Source organism: Oncorhynchus tshawytscha, linkage group LG15 (assembly GCF_018296145.1).
Source record: "Oncorhynchus tshawytscha isolate Ot180627B linkage group LG15, Otsh_v2.0, whole genome shotgun sequence".
Lineage (NCBI taxonomy): Eukaryota > Metazoa > Chordata > Actinopteri > Salmoniformes > Salmonidae > Oncorhynchus > Oncorhynchus tshawytscha.
In genome coordinates, this window is record NC_056443.1 from 19,509,911 (window position 1) to 19,530,332 (window position 20,422).

Below are 20,422 nucleotides of genomic sequence, written 5' to 3' on the forward strand. Positions count from 1 at the left end.
TACAGCTCAATAAAGTGTGTTATTTAGGGCATAACTGCAGTTATCCTAGTCCGGCTGTAATAAAAGCAAAAATTCGATACAATCCCGTATTGACTTAAATTTAATGAATGACAAGCATCTAGCACAGGGTCGTAATGTCTTTGCATTCAAGAAGCACTGCAACAACTGCTGACCCAGCCACACCATTGGCACTCATTCAAAACTGCTGAATCACTTCATCACGATATGTTCCTGAAAATAGGTATTATGTAGGTGTTATCACACAGTAATAAAGCAAAAGATTCTAAATATCCAGCCAATCACTGACAACCAGGCATGTACAGTCAACACACACCATGTAAAGACCAACAACGAAGTTAGAGAAAGCTGACGGTTTTCCTTACTTCATCATGCAAGCAAGCTCATGCAATAGATCCTGTTTGGGGATGATTCTACCCTCTTGGTTTCACATTAGAATAAGGAGACCATTGAAAAGACCCTAAGCAGCCAATTGACTAAAGTCAGTAAGTGGTTATCCATTTAGGCAAGACAGAATGTATCCTGTTTGGCAAGAAAGCACATTCAATACAAAGCATGAACAGGAGAAAGTTTTTTAAATATTCTTTTTTACAAAACTTACCATAGTGGAAGTTGGAGAGTAGGAGAAGTAGTATTCCCTGTTTGGAGAAGCAGGAGAAGGGACCACCAGACATCTCTTTCAGGTGTTGTATGACTGTTTCCTCTTGCTGTATGTCCTTATCTATCACTGTCACTGGTAGCTAGCAGTTGACTATCCAAAACACACAGAGAAGAAAGAGTAGAGTAGAGAAAGAGCAGAGACCTCCTTTTGACAAGGGCTTCCTGTATGTTAGCTGAAAAAGAAGTCACATTCTATAGTTGCTCTCTGAAAATAACCCTTCACTCAGATTGAGTGTTAGACGATGAGGCGTGGCTGTGTTTGGGGTCTGTCACTGTGTTGATCAGTCTGATGGTGGTGATTTTGGAGCATGTGTTTCCTAGCTGCTGCTGGTTATGTGGTTAATGGTCATGGTGTTTCACAGATACCGGTAGTTTTGTTACTTTATGAGCAGACGACTCAAGGTTGTAGAGAAAGACAGAGGGAGATAGAGGGCTCGGGGGAAGAGAGAGAGTGAGACAGAGAGAGAAAGAGAAAAAAATGATAGAGAAATAGATACAGAGAACAAAAGAGAAAGAGAAACGGGGGGTTAGAGAGCGAGTGAAAGAGAGAGAGAGCAAAAATAACATAAGAGTGAGTGTGCATTTTCATCTTGGCTTCATATACCTGCAGAAGTGTTTGCATGACTTCTTCTGCATGCTCATAAGTCAGTGTGGCTGAGGGACATGAAACACCTGTCAACTTTTTCAGAAGGTACTGGGTCCCAGGTTACTGACAAAGGCCCCCCCTTCTACGTTTCAGGTAACATCTTGTGGTGATGTCACTTTCTGTGACTTGTGGTCTCCGTGGCAACCTGTTTCTGTTTCTCAGGAGCAGTGACAATGACCGGGCTGCTGGGTGTCTGTCTGACCACATAGACATAAACACATAGACACAGAAACCCTCTAACTGGAACAGTGATCTTCCAGACCATGCAGGGACACTGGAAATAGCAGTAAGAGTCATACACCACTAATGTCATTAATCGTCATGATCTGTCTGTAGGATGAGGAGGCAATAAGGGAGAACTGGTAGTCATGCATACATAGGTCACTAGTTGGAATTCAACACAGCAGTGAAAATATTCAATATTGCTTCCATTTAAATACCACACCCTGGCTAATGAGTCTTACATTTGCTTACTTGGAAGATCCCTTTGTCGTCATAGACGTGCATGTCCACATTTCAATATTAAAAAGGTGATACACAGTAACAGTACTAACCAGCTCCTCAGATCTCCTGCAAAGTATATGACATCATAAAACTGAGAAGAACTGTTCTTTTCAGGCACACTCTTCCCTAATAAGTCATTCTGAAAAATGGGGTTCGGCATTTGAACTTTGTTCATGAGGCATTTATGTTATATTTCTCAAGATTCAATGGGTAGATATAATTAAGTCCAGAAATGGATGCAGAAATAGAAGATTGCCCCTTTAATTTGCGACTCTAGTATTTTCATTTTTGGAGAAAAAAACGTTCCCGTTTTAAACGGGATATTTTGTCAGGACAAGATGCTAGAATATGCATATAATTGACGGCTTTGGATAGAAAACACTCTAACGTTTCCAAAACTTTAAAGATATTGTCTGTGAGTATAACAGAACTGATGTTGCAGGCGAAAGCCTGAGAAAAATCCAATCCGGAAGTGCCCCAGGTTTTGAAAGCGCTGCGTTCCAATGAGTCCCTATTGAGCTGTGAATGTGCCATCAACGAGCTTACGCTTTCTACGTATTCCCCAAGGTGTCTACAGCATTGTGACGTTTTACGCATTTATTTACGCATTTATGTTGAAGAATAGCCGTAGGCGGCTACATTGCGTAAGTGGTCACATGGTGGCTCCGAGAGAGATTCTCGTGTAAAATACAAAGGTAGCCATTTCTCCAATCGGTCCTACTGAAAACCTAATTGTCCCAACGGATATATTATCGAATAGATATTAGGAAAATACATTGAGGATTGATTATAAACAACGTTTGCCATGTTTCTGTCGATATTGTGGAGCTAATTTGGAATATTTTTCGCCGTTTCCGGGCGATTTCTCAGCCAAACGTGAAGAACAAACGGAGCTATTTCGCCTACAAAAATAATATTTTGGGGAAAAATGAACTTTGGCTATCTACCTGGGAGTCTCGTGAGTGAAAACATCCGAAGTTGATCAAAGGTAAACAATTTAATTTGATTGCTTTTCTGATTTGTGACAAGGTTGCCTGCTGCTAGCAAGGCATAATGCTATGCTAGGCTATCGATAAACTTACACAAATGCTTGTGTAGCTTTGGCTGTAAAGCATATTTTGAAAATCTGAGATGACAGGGTGATTAACAAAAGGCTAAGCTGTGTCTCAATATATTTCATTTGTGATTTTCATGAATAAGAATATTTTCTAGGGATATTTATGTCCGTTGCGTTATGCTAATTAGTGTCAGGCGATGATTACGCTCCCGGATTCGGGATGGGGAGTCACAAGAAGCCCTTTAACTCAAACATTTGGGAGCCTAAGATCTATACTAGGCTGAAAGGAGGTTTGACCAAATTAGGTTTTATGGAAACATTTACAATGACAACATCCATTTACTGTAAGAAAGCACTCATTCCATCAGGTGGATAAAAAGTTTATAAAAAGCATAATGCAAAGATAATGTAAAAGTACAGGCCATTAGAAGAAAACATGAATAATACTTATAATATTTTGGAAATTCATATGCAAATATGTTGTTCTATCATCTGAATAACAGACATAATAAATCAAAGATAACCATTGTAATACTTTTACAACAATACAGTACAATTCAATACACAACACAAAGCAGATACAATTACTGTAGCTGCAGATAAGATCCATTATCATTACACCACACAATACAAAAAGCTGTTACAGTAATACACAATCAAACCATGCTTAAATGCAATATATCTGTTGATAAATAAAATAAGAAAAAAATCCTTAATGTACAAGGTGTTATTGTGTGTGTGTGTGTGTGCGTGCGTGCGAGTGTGTGTGTTTGCGTGTGTCCCGCCATCCCTCCATCCCTCAAGGACCTGCAACATTTCACCACACAAAGTAGTTTAGGACAGGCAGTCAAACAAACTCTTAAGAATCAAACAAATAGACGTCCTTTAAGTAGTGTTGAAATCTAGCTTGAAATATACTTATTCATGTTATCATTCTAGAATCGATTGATTACTTCACATGTATAAGGAATGTATATGTTGGGGCCAATGAAGGGTAGATGGGAACTAGGAGTGTAGAAAGTTCATATTCTGTTCCATGTTTCTAAGGAGGGAGGTGAAGGGCAACAGTTAATCACTGATAAGGCAGGCCAGCTGCGGGACTAGGGAGGAGTCAAGAATGCGTCTTGAGGTCGAATCAACAGATGAAGTGAGAAGAAACCTCTGGGAGGGAGACCAGAGAGGCCCACCACAATGACTCGTCTACTACAGTCCTACAGTCCTATCTCACACATACACTTCCATGCCCACAAATGTTTTAGTATCAGGCAGGTCTGACTACACCAGTGAAAGGTACCAATTAAATCCCTGCCTAGCAACAGAGATGTATTGGTTGTCTAGATTTGTAAGGAGTTGACCTCCCCTAGTGCAAAGTTATAAATATATGTGCTTGTGTATTCATGCCTTGTCTTTGCAGATGTATGACCCAGAGGGGGAATAAACTTGGTTTGAGCTTTTTCTAGTTGTCCGTCTGAGTTTTTACTACAGTTTGCCCAGAACCTAACAATAGATTAAGTATACTTTGACATTGAAGAATTAGTTCCATATTAGTATCATATTAAATATCAATAGCATACGACTATAATTTGTCTTATCTGTGGATGTGCCTGGCTTCACTTGAGAATAGACCAAATCTGCCTCAGGTGGATTTGCAGTTTCTATAAGGGGTAAGGATAACACATTAGAATAATATAACCAGGCCTACCAAGTGGCTCAGTGGTCTAAGGCACTAGCTGTGCCACTAGAGACTCTGGGTTTGAGTCCAGGCTCTGTTGCAGCCGGCCGCGACCGGGAGGCCCATGGGGCGGCGCACAAATGGCCCAGCATTGTTAGGGGAGGGTTTGGCCGGCAGGGATATCCTTGTCTCATCGCACACTAGCGACTCCTGTGGCGGGCCAGGTGCAGTGCATGCTGACACGGGCGCCAGGTGTACGGTGTTTCCTCTGACACATTGGTGTGGCTGGCTTCCGGGTTGGATGGGCATTGTGTCAAGAAGCAGTGCAGCTTGGTTAGGTTGTGTTTCGGAGGACGCATGGCTCTTGACCTTCGCCTCTCTTGAGGCCGTACAGGAGTTGTAGCGATGAGACAAGACTGTAACTACCAATTGGATATCATGAAATTGGGGAGAAAAAAGGGGTGAAAATACAAAACAAATATATATAACCAGTGAATATACAGAATAATATACAGCTGGTGGTTAGAGAGTTGGACTAAGCTGACAAGGTACAAATCTGTTGTTCTGCCCCTGAACAAGGCAGTTAACCCTAGTGACGGCCTGTTCCTAGGCCGTCATTGAAAACTAGAGTTTGTTCTTAACTGACTTGCCTAGTTAAATAAAGGTAAAATAAAAAGAGGAGTGAGGGGAAATATGGAGGGATGTCTAGTCTTACCTTTCTTCTTTGGCTTTGGCCTTCTGTTTAAGCTGATGAAAATGGACAAATGAAAGAATGAGATTATTGCACATCTTCATCAAAATTCCAAAATCGCACATTTAGATTTCACTGATTGCCAACGTGTAGAATGGGTCTCACCTGTGGCCTTCCCTGTCTTGACCTCAGAATAGACTGGATTTTCTTTTGGATCAGCTGGCATTTCTGAGGAGGAGGACTTTTTTTATGAGTGAAAAACAATGCTGCATTTTGTATTAATTTATGTGACGGTTGAGAATTACTTTTATTTTTCTTGTCCAACTCTTTGAGTTGAATCTGGGCATACATCACATCACTTGGTCCAGCAGTAGCAGCACCAGCATCTGAAGCATACAGGTAATACACTAATATCTCTACTTAGTGCAACAACAACTCTATACTGTATTCATGCTTAACTTAACATACAGTATACAATACCATTGTCATTATTGTCTGAGGGAGTGATTGTATCGTAGATACCTGTTGCTCAAAGAACAGATAGAAAGATGAATGTGTTGGTTTTCCCTCAGCTTGTCTAGGGACTTAAAGTACAGTAGCATGTTGTATACAAAGTGAATGGTGAAAAGTTAGTGTGTGAAATTACAGAGAGGGGAGAGAGACAGTGGTCTGGACTGAGAGACTGACCATGCTGCAAAAGTGTATACCCAGGATCAGGAGCCCGTCCCTGGGTAGATTCTTGGTCCTGTTGGTTGGTGCTCTGGGGCTGGGGGAGCCTTACAGGGAGAGAGATAGTCATGAAACACACAGATTATATTTTACTGTATGAAAAGGAACATAGTTGATAGACAGGTGTACTCACGAGAATGTCCTGTTGCAACAGGAATCTGTTATGAGAAATGCATACTATTATATCAGGTTATTAATGTTTTGAACTTTTGCAATTAGAATTTTTTTCTCCTAAACATGACCAAAAAGTTTAATGAGAAATTATAAAAGTCTCACCTTTGGCATTTTTATATTGACACAGCAGTACCAGGAGAATGGCCAGTAGAACACCAGCAACAACCAGGCCCACAACCACTCCTACTAGGACTGATGTAGAGGGTCCAGGAGTTACGCCTGGAGAGAGAACAACACATGGACAAAGTGAAACAATTCTGTAGATACATTATATATATTTGGCAACTGACTTGAGATCAGATGACCAGCCTGAGCTTGCAACTCCAAACCTACAGTATGCTTTTTAACACTACAAATCTCTGATGACCAGAGATGAAAATGTAATGTGATCATTATCATTTTCTCACCTCTCACTCTCACCACGCTCTTTGGTGATTCTTTTTCATTAAATGTACACTTATAGGAGCCTTCATCTGACTTGGATACTACAGGGATGGTCATTTCTCCTGTGGTCTTATTCCTGATGAGTACTCCATCTTTGTAGAAATCAACCTTCGGTATTGGGTTTGTTTCCTGATATCTATTTGTACAGCGCAGAGTCACAGAGTCTCCCTCAGTTATGGGATAGGCAGGGCTCTCCAGGATCAGAGGGCCAGCTGTGTAACATAATATATCAATAAAACTGTAAATCTGGAGTAATCACTCACAATATATTAACATATGATGAGCTTGTATTCTATGAAATGCACCCATTCAGTTACAGAATTGAACATCATTATCATACGTTGTAATGTAAAAATGGTTAGTGAATGTTGGACAATAGACGTACCAGCCACTGTGATGTTGACAGCATTACTGTACTCTCCTGATCCAGACTCACACCAGTACACTCCACTGTCCCATGAGAATGTAAACATTATGGTACATTTGGATCCTGCTATTGATCCCCAGTTAGAGCCACACTCTGAATCCACTGCTTTCTCTCTGTATCTCTTCAGTTTCCATCCAATAGTGTTCCCCTTCTCCTCACAGCTTAGTGAGAGAGACTTTTGGGTAAAGTGTTGATTTCGGTTAGGTCTCATTTTGAGAGAAACTGAAGGTTGCGGCTCTGAAACAAAGAGTGACAGAGTCAAATTATAGTTATATATACATATGAGGGGGACTTAAGTGTGATTAAATGCAGTTACAATGCGGTTAGTTACCTCCTGACCAGAGAAACTGAGGTTTACTGTAGAGTGTGTCATAAACTGGGTCTCCTCTTCCAGCTCTACACACATATCCTCCTGTGTGACTAGGACCAGTAGGGATCAGAGTGTAGGAGTCTTCACTAGTCCCATTGCCAGATAGAGGCTCTACAGAGTAGGACCTATCTGACAGGGAGAGTAACCTAGCTGTGTAGGGAACAGTTCGGTACCAGAAGAACCTCCAGCCTGTAGATGACTCTTTAACCCAACAGCTCAGAGTAACTGAGTCTCCAGGGTCCAGCCACTGAGGAGAGACACTCAGGACAGCTTGGGGTTGATCTGTTAGAAAGGATAATGACACAATTAAATTAGTTAAATGTTCAAATAATTTAAGATAAAAAAATTACCCATTTTGTTATTATGGTATAGTACCTTACCCTAAAATCTAAATATAATTGATCATTGATCTCTGTCTGCTATTTGACCTCATTCCTTATGTCTTTTTCTCACTATTCTGTCTCTTTCTCTTGCAATCCCATAAAAACAGACTTACCTAACACAGTTAATTGTAGAGCATTACTTGTCTGGGAGTGTTTTAAGCCATTTCTTTTCTGAAGACCTTCACAGGTATATAAACCATTCTTTGTAGGATGGATTCTGTACTCGGGCTCTGTTTTGGTGGAGACCAACTTCCCACTGTTATAAAAAGCATACTCAATCTCTTCTCCCCCCTGTATGTCACATCTGAGAGTGACAGTCTCTCCACTGAAAATCTGGGGCCAGTTGGGTTGGAGGGTCAGAACAGCCGCAGGTCTCTCTGCACAGACACAACACAGAAAATAAACATTACCACATAGCTTAGAATGTAAAATAATGTTGATCAGAATTTTCCACAACATGACCATATCATAAGTTGTCATTTTTGAACATACGTATGCAGTCTGAACTGTCTGACTTACAGTGCCTTGCGAAAGTATTCGGCCCCCTTGAACTTTGCAACCTTTTGCCACATTTCAGGCTTCAAACATAAAGATATAAAACTGTATTTTTTTGTGAAGAATCAACAACAAGTGGGACACAATCATGAAGTGGAACGACATTTATTGGATATTTCAAACTTTTTTAACAAATCAAAAACTGAAAAATTGGGCGTGCAAAATTATTCAGCCCCCTTAAGTTAATACTTTGTAGCGCCACCTTTTGCTGCGATTACAGCTGTATGTCGCTTGGGGTATGTCTCTATCAGTTTTGCACATCGAGAGACTGACATTTTTTCCCATTCCTCCTTGCAAAACAGCTCGAGCTCAGTGAGGTTGGATGGAGAGCATTTGTGAACAGCAGTTTTCAGTTCTTTCCACAGATTCTCGATTGGATTCAGGTCTGGACTTTGACTTGGCCATTCTAACACCTGGATATGTTTATTTTTGAACCATTCCATTGTAGATTTTGCTTTATGTTTTGGATCATTTTCTTGTTGGAAGACAAATCTCCGTCCCAGTCTCAGGTCTTTTGCAGACTCCATCAGGTTTTCTTCCAGAATGGTCCTGTATTTGGCTCCATCCATCTTCCCATCAATTTTAACCATCTTCCCTGTCCCTGCTGAAGAAAAGCAGGCCCAAACCATGATGCTGCCACCACCATGTTTGACAGTGGGGATGGTGTGTTCAGGGTGATGAGCTGTGTTGCTTTTACGCCAAACATAACGTTTTGCATTGTTGCCAAAAAGTTCAATTTTGGTTTCATCTGACCAGAGCACCTTCTTCCACATGTTTGGTGTGTCTCCCAGGTGGCTTGTGGCAAACTTTAAACTACACTTTTTATGGATATCTTTAAGAAATGGCTTTCTTCTTGCCACTCTTCCATAAAGGCCAGAATAGTGCAATATACGACTGATTGTTGTCCTATGGACAGAGTCTCCCACCTCAGCTGTAGATCTCTGCAGTTCATCCAGAGTGATCATGGGCCTCTTGGCTGCATCTCTGATCAGTCTTCTCCTTGTATGAGCTGAAAGTTTAGAGGGACGGCCAGGTCTTGGTAGATTTGCAGTGGTCTGATACTCCTTCCATTTCAATATTATCGCTTGCACAGTGCTCCTTGGGATGTTTAAAGCTTGGGAAATCTTTTTGTATCCAAATCCGGCTTTAAACTTCTTCACAACAGTATCTCGGACTTGCCTGGTGTGTTCCTTGTTCTTCATGATGCTCTCTGCGCTTTTAACGGACCTCTGAGACTATCACAGTGCAGGTGCATTTATACAGAGACTTGATTACACACAAGTGGATTGTATTTATCATCATTAGTCATTTAGGTCAACATTGGATCATTCAGACATCCTCACTGAACTTCTGGAGAGAGTTTGCTGCACTGAAAGTAAAGGGGCTGAATAATTTTGCACGCCCAATTTTTCAGTTTTTGATTTGTTAAAAAAGTTTGAAATATCCAATAAATGTCGTTCCACTTCATGATTGTGTCCCACTTGTTGTTGATTCTTCACAAAAAAATACAGTTTTATATCTTTATGTTTGAAGCCTGAAATGTGGCAAAATGTGGCAAAGTTCAAGGGGGCCAAATACTTTCGCAAGGCACTGTACCAAGATCTGGTCATCAGATTGATGACATATACAGTGATGTCCACACACACACACACACACACACACACACACACACACACACACACACACACACACACACACACACACACACACACAAAATTACTCACCTTTCACAGTGATAGTGACAGGATCACTGATGATCGATGATATGGATCTGGACTGGATCTCTCCTTGACACCAGTAGAGCCCCTGGTCAGACTCAGCAGCACTACTGATGGTGAAGGTGGTTCCTGTTGTCGAGTGTCTGCCAGACAAGGTCACTACTTTCTTAGTGTTGTCTTTGTACCATGTGTAGCTCCAGCCACTGTCAGACCCCACTGAACATGTCAGAGTTACTGTCTCTCCAGTATATGCAGGGTTTGGTGTTATGTTGAGTGTAGCTTTGGGCAGGGCTGTGAGAAAAGAGCATAATTTAAAGATCTGGAAACATGCTTGGTAATATCCATAGATTTAGCTGTTGTTGGAACGTTTTCATACTATAAAAATACTAGGCAAAAAATACTTGTCTATGTGCCAGTCACTCCCTCCTTTGGCCTTGGAGGAGATACGGTCTGAGACAAGGTGTGTGGGGTAGTGTCTGGAACTATTGTACGTCATCTCTGATGTTACACCTATCCTGGGATAGTGTATGACCCAGAGGCTCACTCGCCTCAGGACTCCAATTGATTTAAGCCTTATAAGTAGTTGGTGTTTCTGTACCAGGGACGAGATCAGAGCCTCGTCTTAGGGGCCTAAGCTCTGTACAATAAGAACAGTTTTCATAACAAATACTATCTGGCTGGGGGATACTCCTTGATCATATATCAAGTCTCACCTAATATCCTGATTGGTGATTGACCTTGTCTCTACTCATTATTTATTAGAATTTCCACAACAGAAAACAGCCTCAATTCTTCTTGGGTAAGACGCTACAAGCTTGGCACACCTGTATTTGGGGAGTAATCTCCGATTCTTCAGGTTGGATGGGGAGCGTCGGTGCCCAGCTATTTTCAGGTCACTCCAGAGATGTTTGATCGGTTCAAGTCCGGGCTCTGGCTGGGTCACTCAAGGACATTCAGAGAGTCCTGAAGCCACTCCTGCGTTGTCTTGGATGTGTGCTTAGGGTCACTGTCATGTTAGAGGGTGAACCTTTGCCCCAGTCTGAGATCCTGAGTGCTCTGGAGCAGGTTTTCATCAAGGATCTCTCTGTACTTTGCACCGTTCATTTTCCCTCAATCCTGACTTGTCTCCCAGTCCCTGCTGCTGAACAAAATCCCCACAGCATGATGTTGCCACCACCATGCTTCCCCTTAGGGATGGTGCCAGGTTTCCTCCAGTTGTGACGCTTGGTATTCTGGAGTGCCATCTTGGTTTCATCAGACCAGAGAATCATTTTTCTCAGGGTTTGAGAGTCCTCTAAGTGCCTTTTGGCAAACTTCAAGCGGGCTGTCATGTGCCTTTTAATGAGGAGTTGCTTCCACCTGGCCACTCTACAAGAATGGCCTGATTACTGGAGTGCTGCAGAGATGGTTGTCCTTCTGGAAGGTTCTCCCATCTCCACGGAGGAACTCTGGACCTCTGTCAGGGTGACCATCGGGTTCTTGGTTACCTCACTGAACAAGGCCCTTCTCCTCTGATTGCTCAGTTTGGCCGGGCGGTCAGCTCGAGGAAGAGTCTTGATGGTTCCAAACTTCTTCCATTTAAGAATGATGGAGGCCACTTTGTTGATGGGACCTTCATTGCTGCAGACATTTTTTGGTAACCTTCCCGAGATCTGTGCCTCGGCACAATCCTGTCTCGCAGCTCTACGGACAATTCCGTAGAGCTCTGCACTGTCAACTGTGGGATCTTAAATAGACAGGTGTGTACCTTTTCAAATTTCCAATCATGTCCAAACAATTTAATTTACCACAGATGGACGCCAATCAAGTTGTAGAAACATCTCAAGGCTGATAAATGGAAACAGGATGCACTTGAGCTCAATTTCGAGTCTCTACGTACGTAAATAAGACACTTGCCAGTTGGTCAGCACATGTTCGCAGTACACGTCCTGGTAATCCGTCTGGCCCTGCGGTCCTGTGAATATTGACCTGTTTAAAGGTCTTACTTACATCGGCTGCGTAGAGCGTGATCACACAATCGTCCAGAACAGCTGATGCCCTCATGCATGTTTCAGTGTTACTTGCCTCGAAGCGAACATATAAGTTATTTAGCTCGTCTGGTAGGCTTGTGTCACTGGGCAGCACTCGGCTGTGCTTCCCTTTGTAGTCTATAATAGTTTGCAAGCTCTGCCACACCCGACGAGCATCGGAGCCGGTGTAGTACGATTCAATCTTAGTCCTCTATTGACGCTTTGCCTGTTTGATGGTTCGTCGGCATAGCAGAATTTCTTATAAGCTTCCGGGTTAGAGTTCCTCTCCTTGAAAACGGCAGCTCTACCCTTTAGCTTGGTGCGGATGTTGCCTGTAATCCATGGCTTCTGGTTGGGGTATGTACGTACAGTCACTGTGGCGACGACGTCTTCGATGCACTTATTGATGAAGCCAGTGACTGATGTAGTGTACTCCTCAATGCCATCAGAAGAATCCCGGAACATATTCCAGTGTGTGCTAGCAAAACATTCCTGTAGTTTAGCATCTCCTTCATCTGATCACTTTTTTAATGATCGAGTCAATGGTGCTTCCTGCATTAATTTTTGCTTGTAAGCAGGAATCAGGAGCATAGAATTATGGTCAGATTTGCCAAATGGAGGGAGATGGAGAGCTTTGTATGCATCTCTGTGTGTAGAGTAAAGGTGGTCTAGAGTATTTTTCCCTCTGGTTCACATTTAACATGCTGATAGAAATGAGGTAAAACTGATTTAATTTTCCTGCGTTAAAGTCCCCGGCCACTAGGAGAGCCGCCTCAGGATGAGCGTTTTCCTGTTTGTTTATGGTGGGCTTAGGGCCAGCATCGATCTGTGGTGGTATGCAGACAGATACGAAAAATACAGATGAAAACTCTCTAGGTAGATAGTGCGGTCTACTGCTCATCATGAGATACTCTACCTCAGGCAAGCAAAACCTAGAGACTTCCTTAGATATCGTGCACCAACTGTTGTTTACAAATATACATAGACCGCCACCCCTTGTCTTACCAGAGGCTGCTGGTAAGACAATCCTGCCGATAGAGTGTATAACCTGCCAGCTGTACGTTATTAATGTCATCGTTCAGTCACAACTCGGTGAAACATAAGATATTACAGTTTTGAATGTCCCGTTGGTAGGATATCTGAGCTTTTAGTTCATCCCGTTTATTTTCCAATGATTGTACGTTGGCTAACAGTACGGAAGACAAAGGCAGATTAGCCACTTGTCACCTGATCCTCACTAGGCACTCCGATCTCCTTCAGTGAAATCTCCATCTCTCTCTCCTGCAAATGACGGGGATGAGGGCCTGTTCGGGTGTCTGGAGTAAATCCTTCTCGTCCGACTCATTAAAGAAAAATGATTTGCCCAATTCAAGGTGAGTAATCGGTGTTCTGATGTCCAGAAGCTGTTTTCGGTCATAAGAGATTGTAGCAGCAACATTACATACAAAAAAGTTACAAACAATGTGAAAAACAAACAAAATAGCACGGTTACCCTTTCTAGGGCAGGGGTTCCGCTAGCGGAACACCTCGACAACATTCCGCTGAAAAGGCAGTGCGTGAAATTCAAAAATATTTTTTTGAAATATGTAACTTTCACACATTAACAAGTCCAATACAGTAAATGAAAGAGAAACATCCTGTTAATCGACCCATGGTGTCAGATTTAAAAAATGATTTGGAGCGAAAGCACAACATATGATTATGTTAGGTCATAGCCAAGTCAAAAAACCACACAGCCATTTTTCCAGCCAAAGATAGGAGTCACAAAAAGCAGAAATATAGATAAAAGTAATCACTAACCTTTGATGATCTTCATCAGATGACAGTCATAGGACATCATGTTAGACAATACATGCATGTTTTGTTTGATAATGTGCATATTTATATCCAAATATCTCAGTTTACATTGGCGCGTTACGTGCAGTAATGTTTTGATTCCAAAACCTCCGGTAATTTTGCAGAAATACTCATAATAAACATTGATAAAAGATGCAAGTGTTATTCACAGAATTAAAGATAGACTTCTCCTTAATGCAACCGCTGTGTCAGATTTTTTAAAAACTTTACGGAAAAAGAATATTCTGAGAACGGCGCTCAGAGCCCAATCCAGCCAAAGAAATATCCGCCATTTTGGCTAGAAAAAACTAGAACATTTTGGCTAGAAAAAACACTATAAATATTCACTTACCTTTGATGATCTTCATCAGAAGGCACTCCCAGGAAACCCAGTTCGACAATAAATTACTGATTTGTTCCATAAAGTTCCATAAAGCCCATCATTTAGCCACTTGTTGTTAGCATGTTCAGCCCAATACTCCATCTTCATGAGGCGCGAGCACTTCCTCCAGACAAAAACTTGAAAAGTTCCATTACAGTCAGTAGAAACATGTCAAATGATGTATGCAATCAATCTGTAGGATTTTTAAAACTTAAATCATCAATAAGTTTCCAACCGGAGGATTTCATTGTCTGAAGAAAAGCATTAGAACGATAGCAAACTCTGTTGGGAGTGCGCGTCATGAGACCCGAGGCTCTCTGCCAGACCACTCACTCAAAGAGCTATTATGAGCCTCTCCTTTATAGTAGAATCCTCAAACCAGTTTCTGAAGACGGTGACATCTAGTGGAAGCCCTAGGAAGTGCAACCTCATTCATATCTCACTGGGATTTCAATAGGCACTGTTTTGAAAATCGATTTCTCACTTCCTGTTTGGATTACTTCTCAGGTTTTTGCCTGCCATATGAGTTTTGTTTTACTCACAGACATCATTCAAACAGTTTTAGAAACTTCAGAGTGTTTTCTATCCAATACTAATAATAATATGCATATATTAGCATCTGGGACAGAGTAGGAGGCAGTTCAGTCTGGGCACGCTATTCATCCAAAAGTGAAAATGCTCCCCCTAAGAGACGAAATCGGCAGCCATCTTCTACGGTGCCATTATAAAAGTGTTCTGACTTCTGTAGTTAGTACCGTAACTATACTTTTTTGCATTCATATGGACACACAGACCATTTCATATGGACACATCGACCACACAGACCATTGAGTGACTCAATATAAAGTGTCCATTTGTATGATAAAAAACTAAGTAAAGTAACTCACCTTTCACAGTGATTGTGACAGGATCACTGATGATGGATGATATGGATCTGGACTGGATCTCTCCCTGACACCAGTAAAAACCCTGATCAGAATCAGCAGCTCTCCTGATGGTGAAGGTGGTTCCTGTTGTAGTGTGTCTGCCAGACAAGGTCACTACTTTCTTAGTGTTGTCTTTGTACCATGTATAGCTCCAGCCACTGCCGACTGAACACGTCAGAGTTACTGTCTCTCCAGTGTATACAGGGTTTGGATATACGGTCAGTGTAGTTTCAGGAAGAGCTAAGAAAACAAAAAGCAGAATATCAAAACATCTGGATACATGCGTGATAACAAATGAATACATGAACTATATAGTTTATATATTGTACCAGTCAACAGTTTGGACATACCTACTCATTCAAGGGTTTTTCTTTATTTGTTACATTGTAGAATAATAGTGAAGACTTGAAAACAATGAAATAACATACATGGAATCATGCGGGAATCAAAATAGTTTTAAACAAATCTAAATATATTTTAGATTTTAGATTCTTCAAAATAGCCACTCTTTGCCTTGATGACAGCTTTGCACATTCTTGGCATTCTCTCAACCAGCTTCACCTGGAATGCTTTTACAGCAGTCTTGAAGGAGTTCCCACATATGCTGAGCACTTGTTGGCTGCTTTTCTTTCACTCCGCGGTCCAACTCATCCCAAACCATCTCAATTGGGTTGAGGTGGGGTGATTGTGGAGGCCAGGTCTTCTGATGCAGCACTCCATAACTCTCCTTCTTGGTAAAATAGCCCGTACACAACCTGGAGGTGTGTCGGGTCATTGTCCTGTTGAAAAATAAATGATAGTCCCACTAAACCCAAACCAGATGGGATGGCGTGTCGCTGCAGAATGCTGTGGTAGCCATGCTGGTTAAGTGTGCCTTGATTTCTAAACAAATCACAAAGAGTGTCACCAGCAAAGCACCCCTCTCAACATCACACCTCCTCCTCCATGAGTCACGGTGGGAACCACACATGCGTAGATCATCCGTTCACCTACTCTGTGTCTCACAAAGACACAGTGGTTGGAACCAAAAATCTCAAATTTGGACTCATTTGACCAAAGGACAGATTTCCACCGGTCTAATGTCCATTGCTCGTCTTTCTTGGCCCAAGCAAGTCTCTTCTTCTTATTATCTCTTCTTATTATTGTCCTATAATAGTGGTTTCTTTGCTGCAATTTGACCATTAAGGCCTGATTCACACAGTTTCCACTAAACAGTTGATGTTGAGATGTGTCTGTTTCTTGAACTCTGTGAAGCATTTATTTGGGTTGCAATTTCAAAGGCTGGTAACTCTAATGAACTTATCCTCTGCAGCAGAGGTAACTCTGGGCCTTCCTTTCCTGTGGCGGTCCTCATGAGAGCCAGTTTCATCATAGCGCTTGATGATTTTTGCAACTGCACTTGAAGAAACTTTCAAAGTTCTTGAAATGTTCTGTATTGACTGACCTTCGTGTCTTAAAGTAATGATGGACTGTCGTTTCTCTTTGCTTATTTGAGCTGTTCTTGCCATAATATGGAATTGCTCTTTTACCAAATAGGGCTATCTTCCGTATACCAACACTACCTTGTCACAACACAACTGGCTCAAACTCATTTAAATGGAAAGAAATTCCACAAATTCACTTTTAACAATTATTCTACGATGTAGAAAATAGTCAAAATCAAGAAGAACCCTGGAATGAGTAGGTGTGTCCAAACTTTTGACTGGTACTGTATATATTATTTGTATTATTATTAAGTTAAATGAAGACAAATGCTGTTAGTGTACCAATCAGTTAACAGTCTTTCGTATCGAACGCTACGTATCGAACCTACAGATTCAGATTCGATACCCGTGCCAGCCGCCACCGGGAGACCAATGGGGCAGCTTTTGGTTTTAGTTTAGAATCCTCCAATCCTCTATATGTAATTATTGGCCGAGAGTCACCCCATATTTTTCGATATACTGTAGGCCTACCATAGGCGACATGAGTCCCACATGAGTAATGTGCTGGTAAAAGTGGTGTATGTCTTATTTGTTTAATGAACATATTGAAGTTAGAAGCAATTGGATTTGAAGCACAAAGTATCAAAATACAGAGCGGTGTTGGTAAAGGTCCAGTTGAAGTCGGAAGTTTACATCCACCTTAACCAAATACATTTAAACTCAGTTTTTCACAATTCCTGACATTTAATCCTAGTAAAAATTCCCTGTCTTAAATCAGTTAGGATCCCCACTTTATTTTAAGAATGTGAAATGTCAGAATAACAGTGGAGAGAATGATTTATTTCAGCTTTTATTTCTTTCATCACATTCCCAGTGGGTCAGAAGTTTACAAGCACTCAATTAGTATTTGGTAGCATTGTCTTTAAAGTGTTTAACTCTGATCAAACGTTTCAGGAAGCCTTCCACAAGCTTCCCACAATAAGTTGGGTGAATTTTGGCCCATTCCTCCTGACAGAGCTGGTGTAACAGGTTTGTAGGCCTCCTTGCTCGCACACGCTTTTTCAGTTCTGCCCACACATTTGTCTATGGGATTGAGGCCAGGGCTTTTCACTCCAATACCTTGACTTTGTTGCCCTTAAGCCATTTTGCCACAACTTTGGAAGTATGCTTGGGATCATTGTCCATTTGGAAGACCCATTTGCGACCAAGCTTTAACTTCCTGACTGATGTCTTGAGATGTTGCTTCAATATATCCACATTTTGGAGGTTATTTTGTTTTCAAAAAAACTAAAGTGAGCGACTGTAATCTGAATAAAAGGCCAAAGGCCAAAATATTTATTTCTGTTTTTAGAGGCAGAGAAACGCTGGGCCAATTGTGCGCCGCCCTATGAGACTCCCAATCACGGTCAGATGTGATACATAATAATAATAATACTTTTTGATGTATTAGTCGTTTTTTCTTTTCTGATGGATTAAACTGAAATTGCAACCAATCACGGCCAACCTAACTAAGAAATACATTTGACGATAGAATTATCCCTCTACCCTCCTTTTAGGCAAGCCTATTGTCCAGCTACCTGCTAATAGCCATAATGGCCCTATTTGTCCTGTATTGTCCTGTAAGCAACTATTTGTTTACCTTCATTACACAACTTTGTTCCAATATTTCTGTAATTCAGTAATATTTATTACCATAGTAATTTGTTATGTATCCATATCTAAATAAACATCGGCATTTTGAAAGAGTATTTTTATCATAATTTTATTAACAAAGGCATAAAGATGCAGATGAAGATATACAGTACTGTACATTTGGATAACAAAACATTTAAAGCATTTTGAAGATATAAGCCACCTGCATGTGTTTATTAGGCTACAGCAGAACAGCAGAACGGTCCGGACGGCCCTTGCTGTGCCTGGTGAGCAGTTGATCAAGTTCTGTTGTCTGAAGAGGAATGGAAATGTCAGGGTGAACCGACGACCTGATGAACCCGCCAGGTATGTTGACTCTCCCTGTCAGATAGGGAGTTCCAGAGCTCACAGGTGTGCCTGGCATGGATTGGGACTCCATCTTGTTCCACGCCCTCTTCAACGCGCCATTCTCCGCCTGACTCTCCGCCAATGCCGCCTGGCTCTGGACCAATGCATCAGCTGTCGCCCGTATCTTTGCCCTCAGATAATATTTCTCTTTCTGCTGGTCTGTCTTCAATGACTCGATCTCGGTCTTAAAAGTTTGAATCTGATCCATGTGCACCTTCATCAGATGAGCAGAATGGTACAGCCCTAAGCCCCCATCGATTACAGTGGCATATGAACAGGTACAGTAGGTGACAATACTGAAAAATAGGCCTAATAATGCTACAAAATAATGCATAAATAAATCTTAACCATGTGCTGCACATTTTTACATTGTATTCCGTTTCCAGCGAGATTATTCAAGACATCGACTCACTGAATGAGTCGATGGCAACACCAACATCTCTATAATCACAGTCAAAAGACAGTTGAAGAAACTTGCATGGACTTATGGAAAAGCTCGGTAAGACATGTTTTATATACATATATATATATCGGGTTTTTTCAGAACATTAACCATGTGTGTTCGCTTGTTTTGTACTGTTCTGTAGTTTCGATGTGATGATTCATCTGACAAACAAAGAACTTTGCTTCCTGCAGGCCCAGGCTGTTATGCAGAGTGGAGCAAGTGAACCCAAGAGCAGACTCAGACAAGAAGACTGGGATAAGGTTAGGTAGGCTGAGGCTGGAGCGAGGGATGGGGTTGGGTAAGCACGTCCGGAGAGGAATCCAAGGAAGCTGAAGAGTGTGGGGTCCAGGACAGGGTAGCAGGACTGACTAGACATGAGACTAGAGACAGGGACCAGAGTCAGAGCAGATAAAACTGTTTTCCCAGCGTCAGGCAAGGGAAAACAGGCACAACACGAAAACACGATCTATGCAGGAACAAACGGCTAAAAACGCAGACTGACTGAGCAGAGGTTACGATCTGGCAGTGTGGATGTGGCATGGCTGAGTATTTGTAGAGGTCTTGATTATGGAACAGGTTGCAGCTGGTGGGGATCTGCTCTGCCTCCACCACACTCCGCCCACACAATCACACACACACACACACACACACACACACAGAGAAAGAGAGGAAGAGAGCACTGGGGGAGTGGCAGCAGGTTGGGGAGACAAAGGAGGAGAAGTGGAGGGCGTGACAAGCGCAGATGTAACACAGGCATGGATCAAAGCTGACGAGACATTCAATGATGTCTTCTTCACAGACGAATCAACCGTGGCCCTTGAGCATTTTGCTCAAAATTGCTATAGAAAAAAAGGAAGAAGGGCAAGCAAGCCCAAGCATCCGCTCAAACTCCATGTCTGGGGGGCAATGTCTCGCCAGGGACCCAGCCCATATTTGATGGTAAGTTTGGCAATTCACTGTTGCCTCCATTTTCAGGTATCATGGCCCGAGATGTCTTTGAGGAAGAAATCATCAAGAGATATGCTGGCCCCTATGTCAGAAAGGTGTTTCTGGGACCACATTGTTTCTTTCAAGGTAGGATTATAGCAATATTTTATCATTTTTAGGCCTATGTACATGTACATTTATAGTATTGTACCTAATGTTGTTGGCTGTTAGGCTAAACGTATTTTTTTCTTCTCCAAATGCAGACAATGACACAAAACACACTGCCGCTGTAAGGCGTGTATATGGGAGGCGAAGTCAAGTGCAGGAGAGCGGAGTATATTAAACAGGCGCACTTTAATACCGGTCAACAACGACAGCACATAAA

At 41.8% G+C, this 20,422-nt stretch overlaps 1 protein-coding gene across 1 annotated transcript in view; it reads right to left on the bottom strand.

Moving 5' to 3' along the window:
- The window catches only part of LOC112214580 (immunoglobulin superfamily member 1), a 30,635-nt gene that overhangs the window by 3,369 nt on the left and 6,844 nt on the right, over positions 1-20,422 (bottom strand). Inside the window, exons 4-17 of the mRNA XM_042297799.1 lie at positions 15,163-15,441; positions 10,055-10,339; positions 7,889-8,152; positions 7,354-7,674; positions 6,981-7,259; positions 6,559-6,807; positions 6,254-6,370; positions 6,111-6,135; positions 5,936-6,024; positions 5,729-5,770; positions 5,554-5,634; positions 5,414-5,476; positions 1,451-1,521; positions 620-758 (exon numbers count right to left, since the gene is read on the bottom strand). Coding sequence (XP_042153733.1) covers positions 620-758; positions 1,451-1,521; positions 5,414-5,476; positions 5,554-5,634; positions 5,729-5,770; positions 5,936-6,024; positions 6,111-6,135; positions 6,254-6,370; positions 6,559-6,807; positions 6,981-7,259; positions 7,354-7,674; positions 7,889-8,152; positions 10,055-10,339; positions 15,163-15,441 — 2,304 coding nt within the window. The remainder of the gene's footprint in view (positions 1-619; positions 759-1,450; positions 1,522-5,413; positions 5,477-5,553; positions 5,635-5,728; positions 5,771-5,935; positions 6,025-6,110; positions 6,136-6,253; positions 6,371-6,558; positions 6,808-6,980; positions 7,260-7,353; positions 7,675-7,888; positions 8,153-10,054; positions 10,340-15,162; positions 15,442-20,422) is intronic.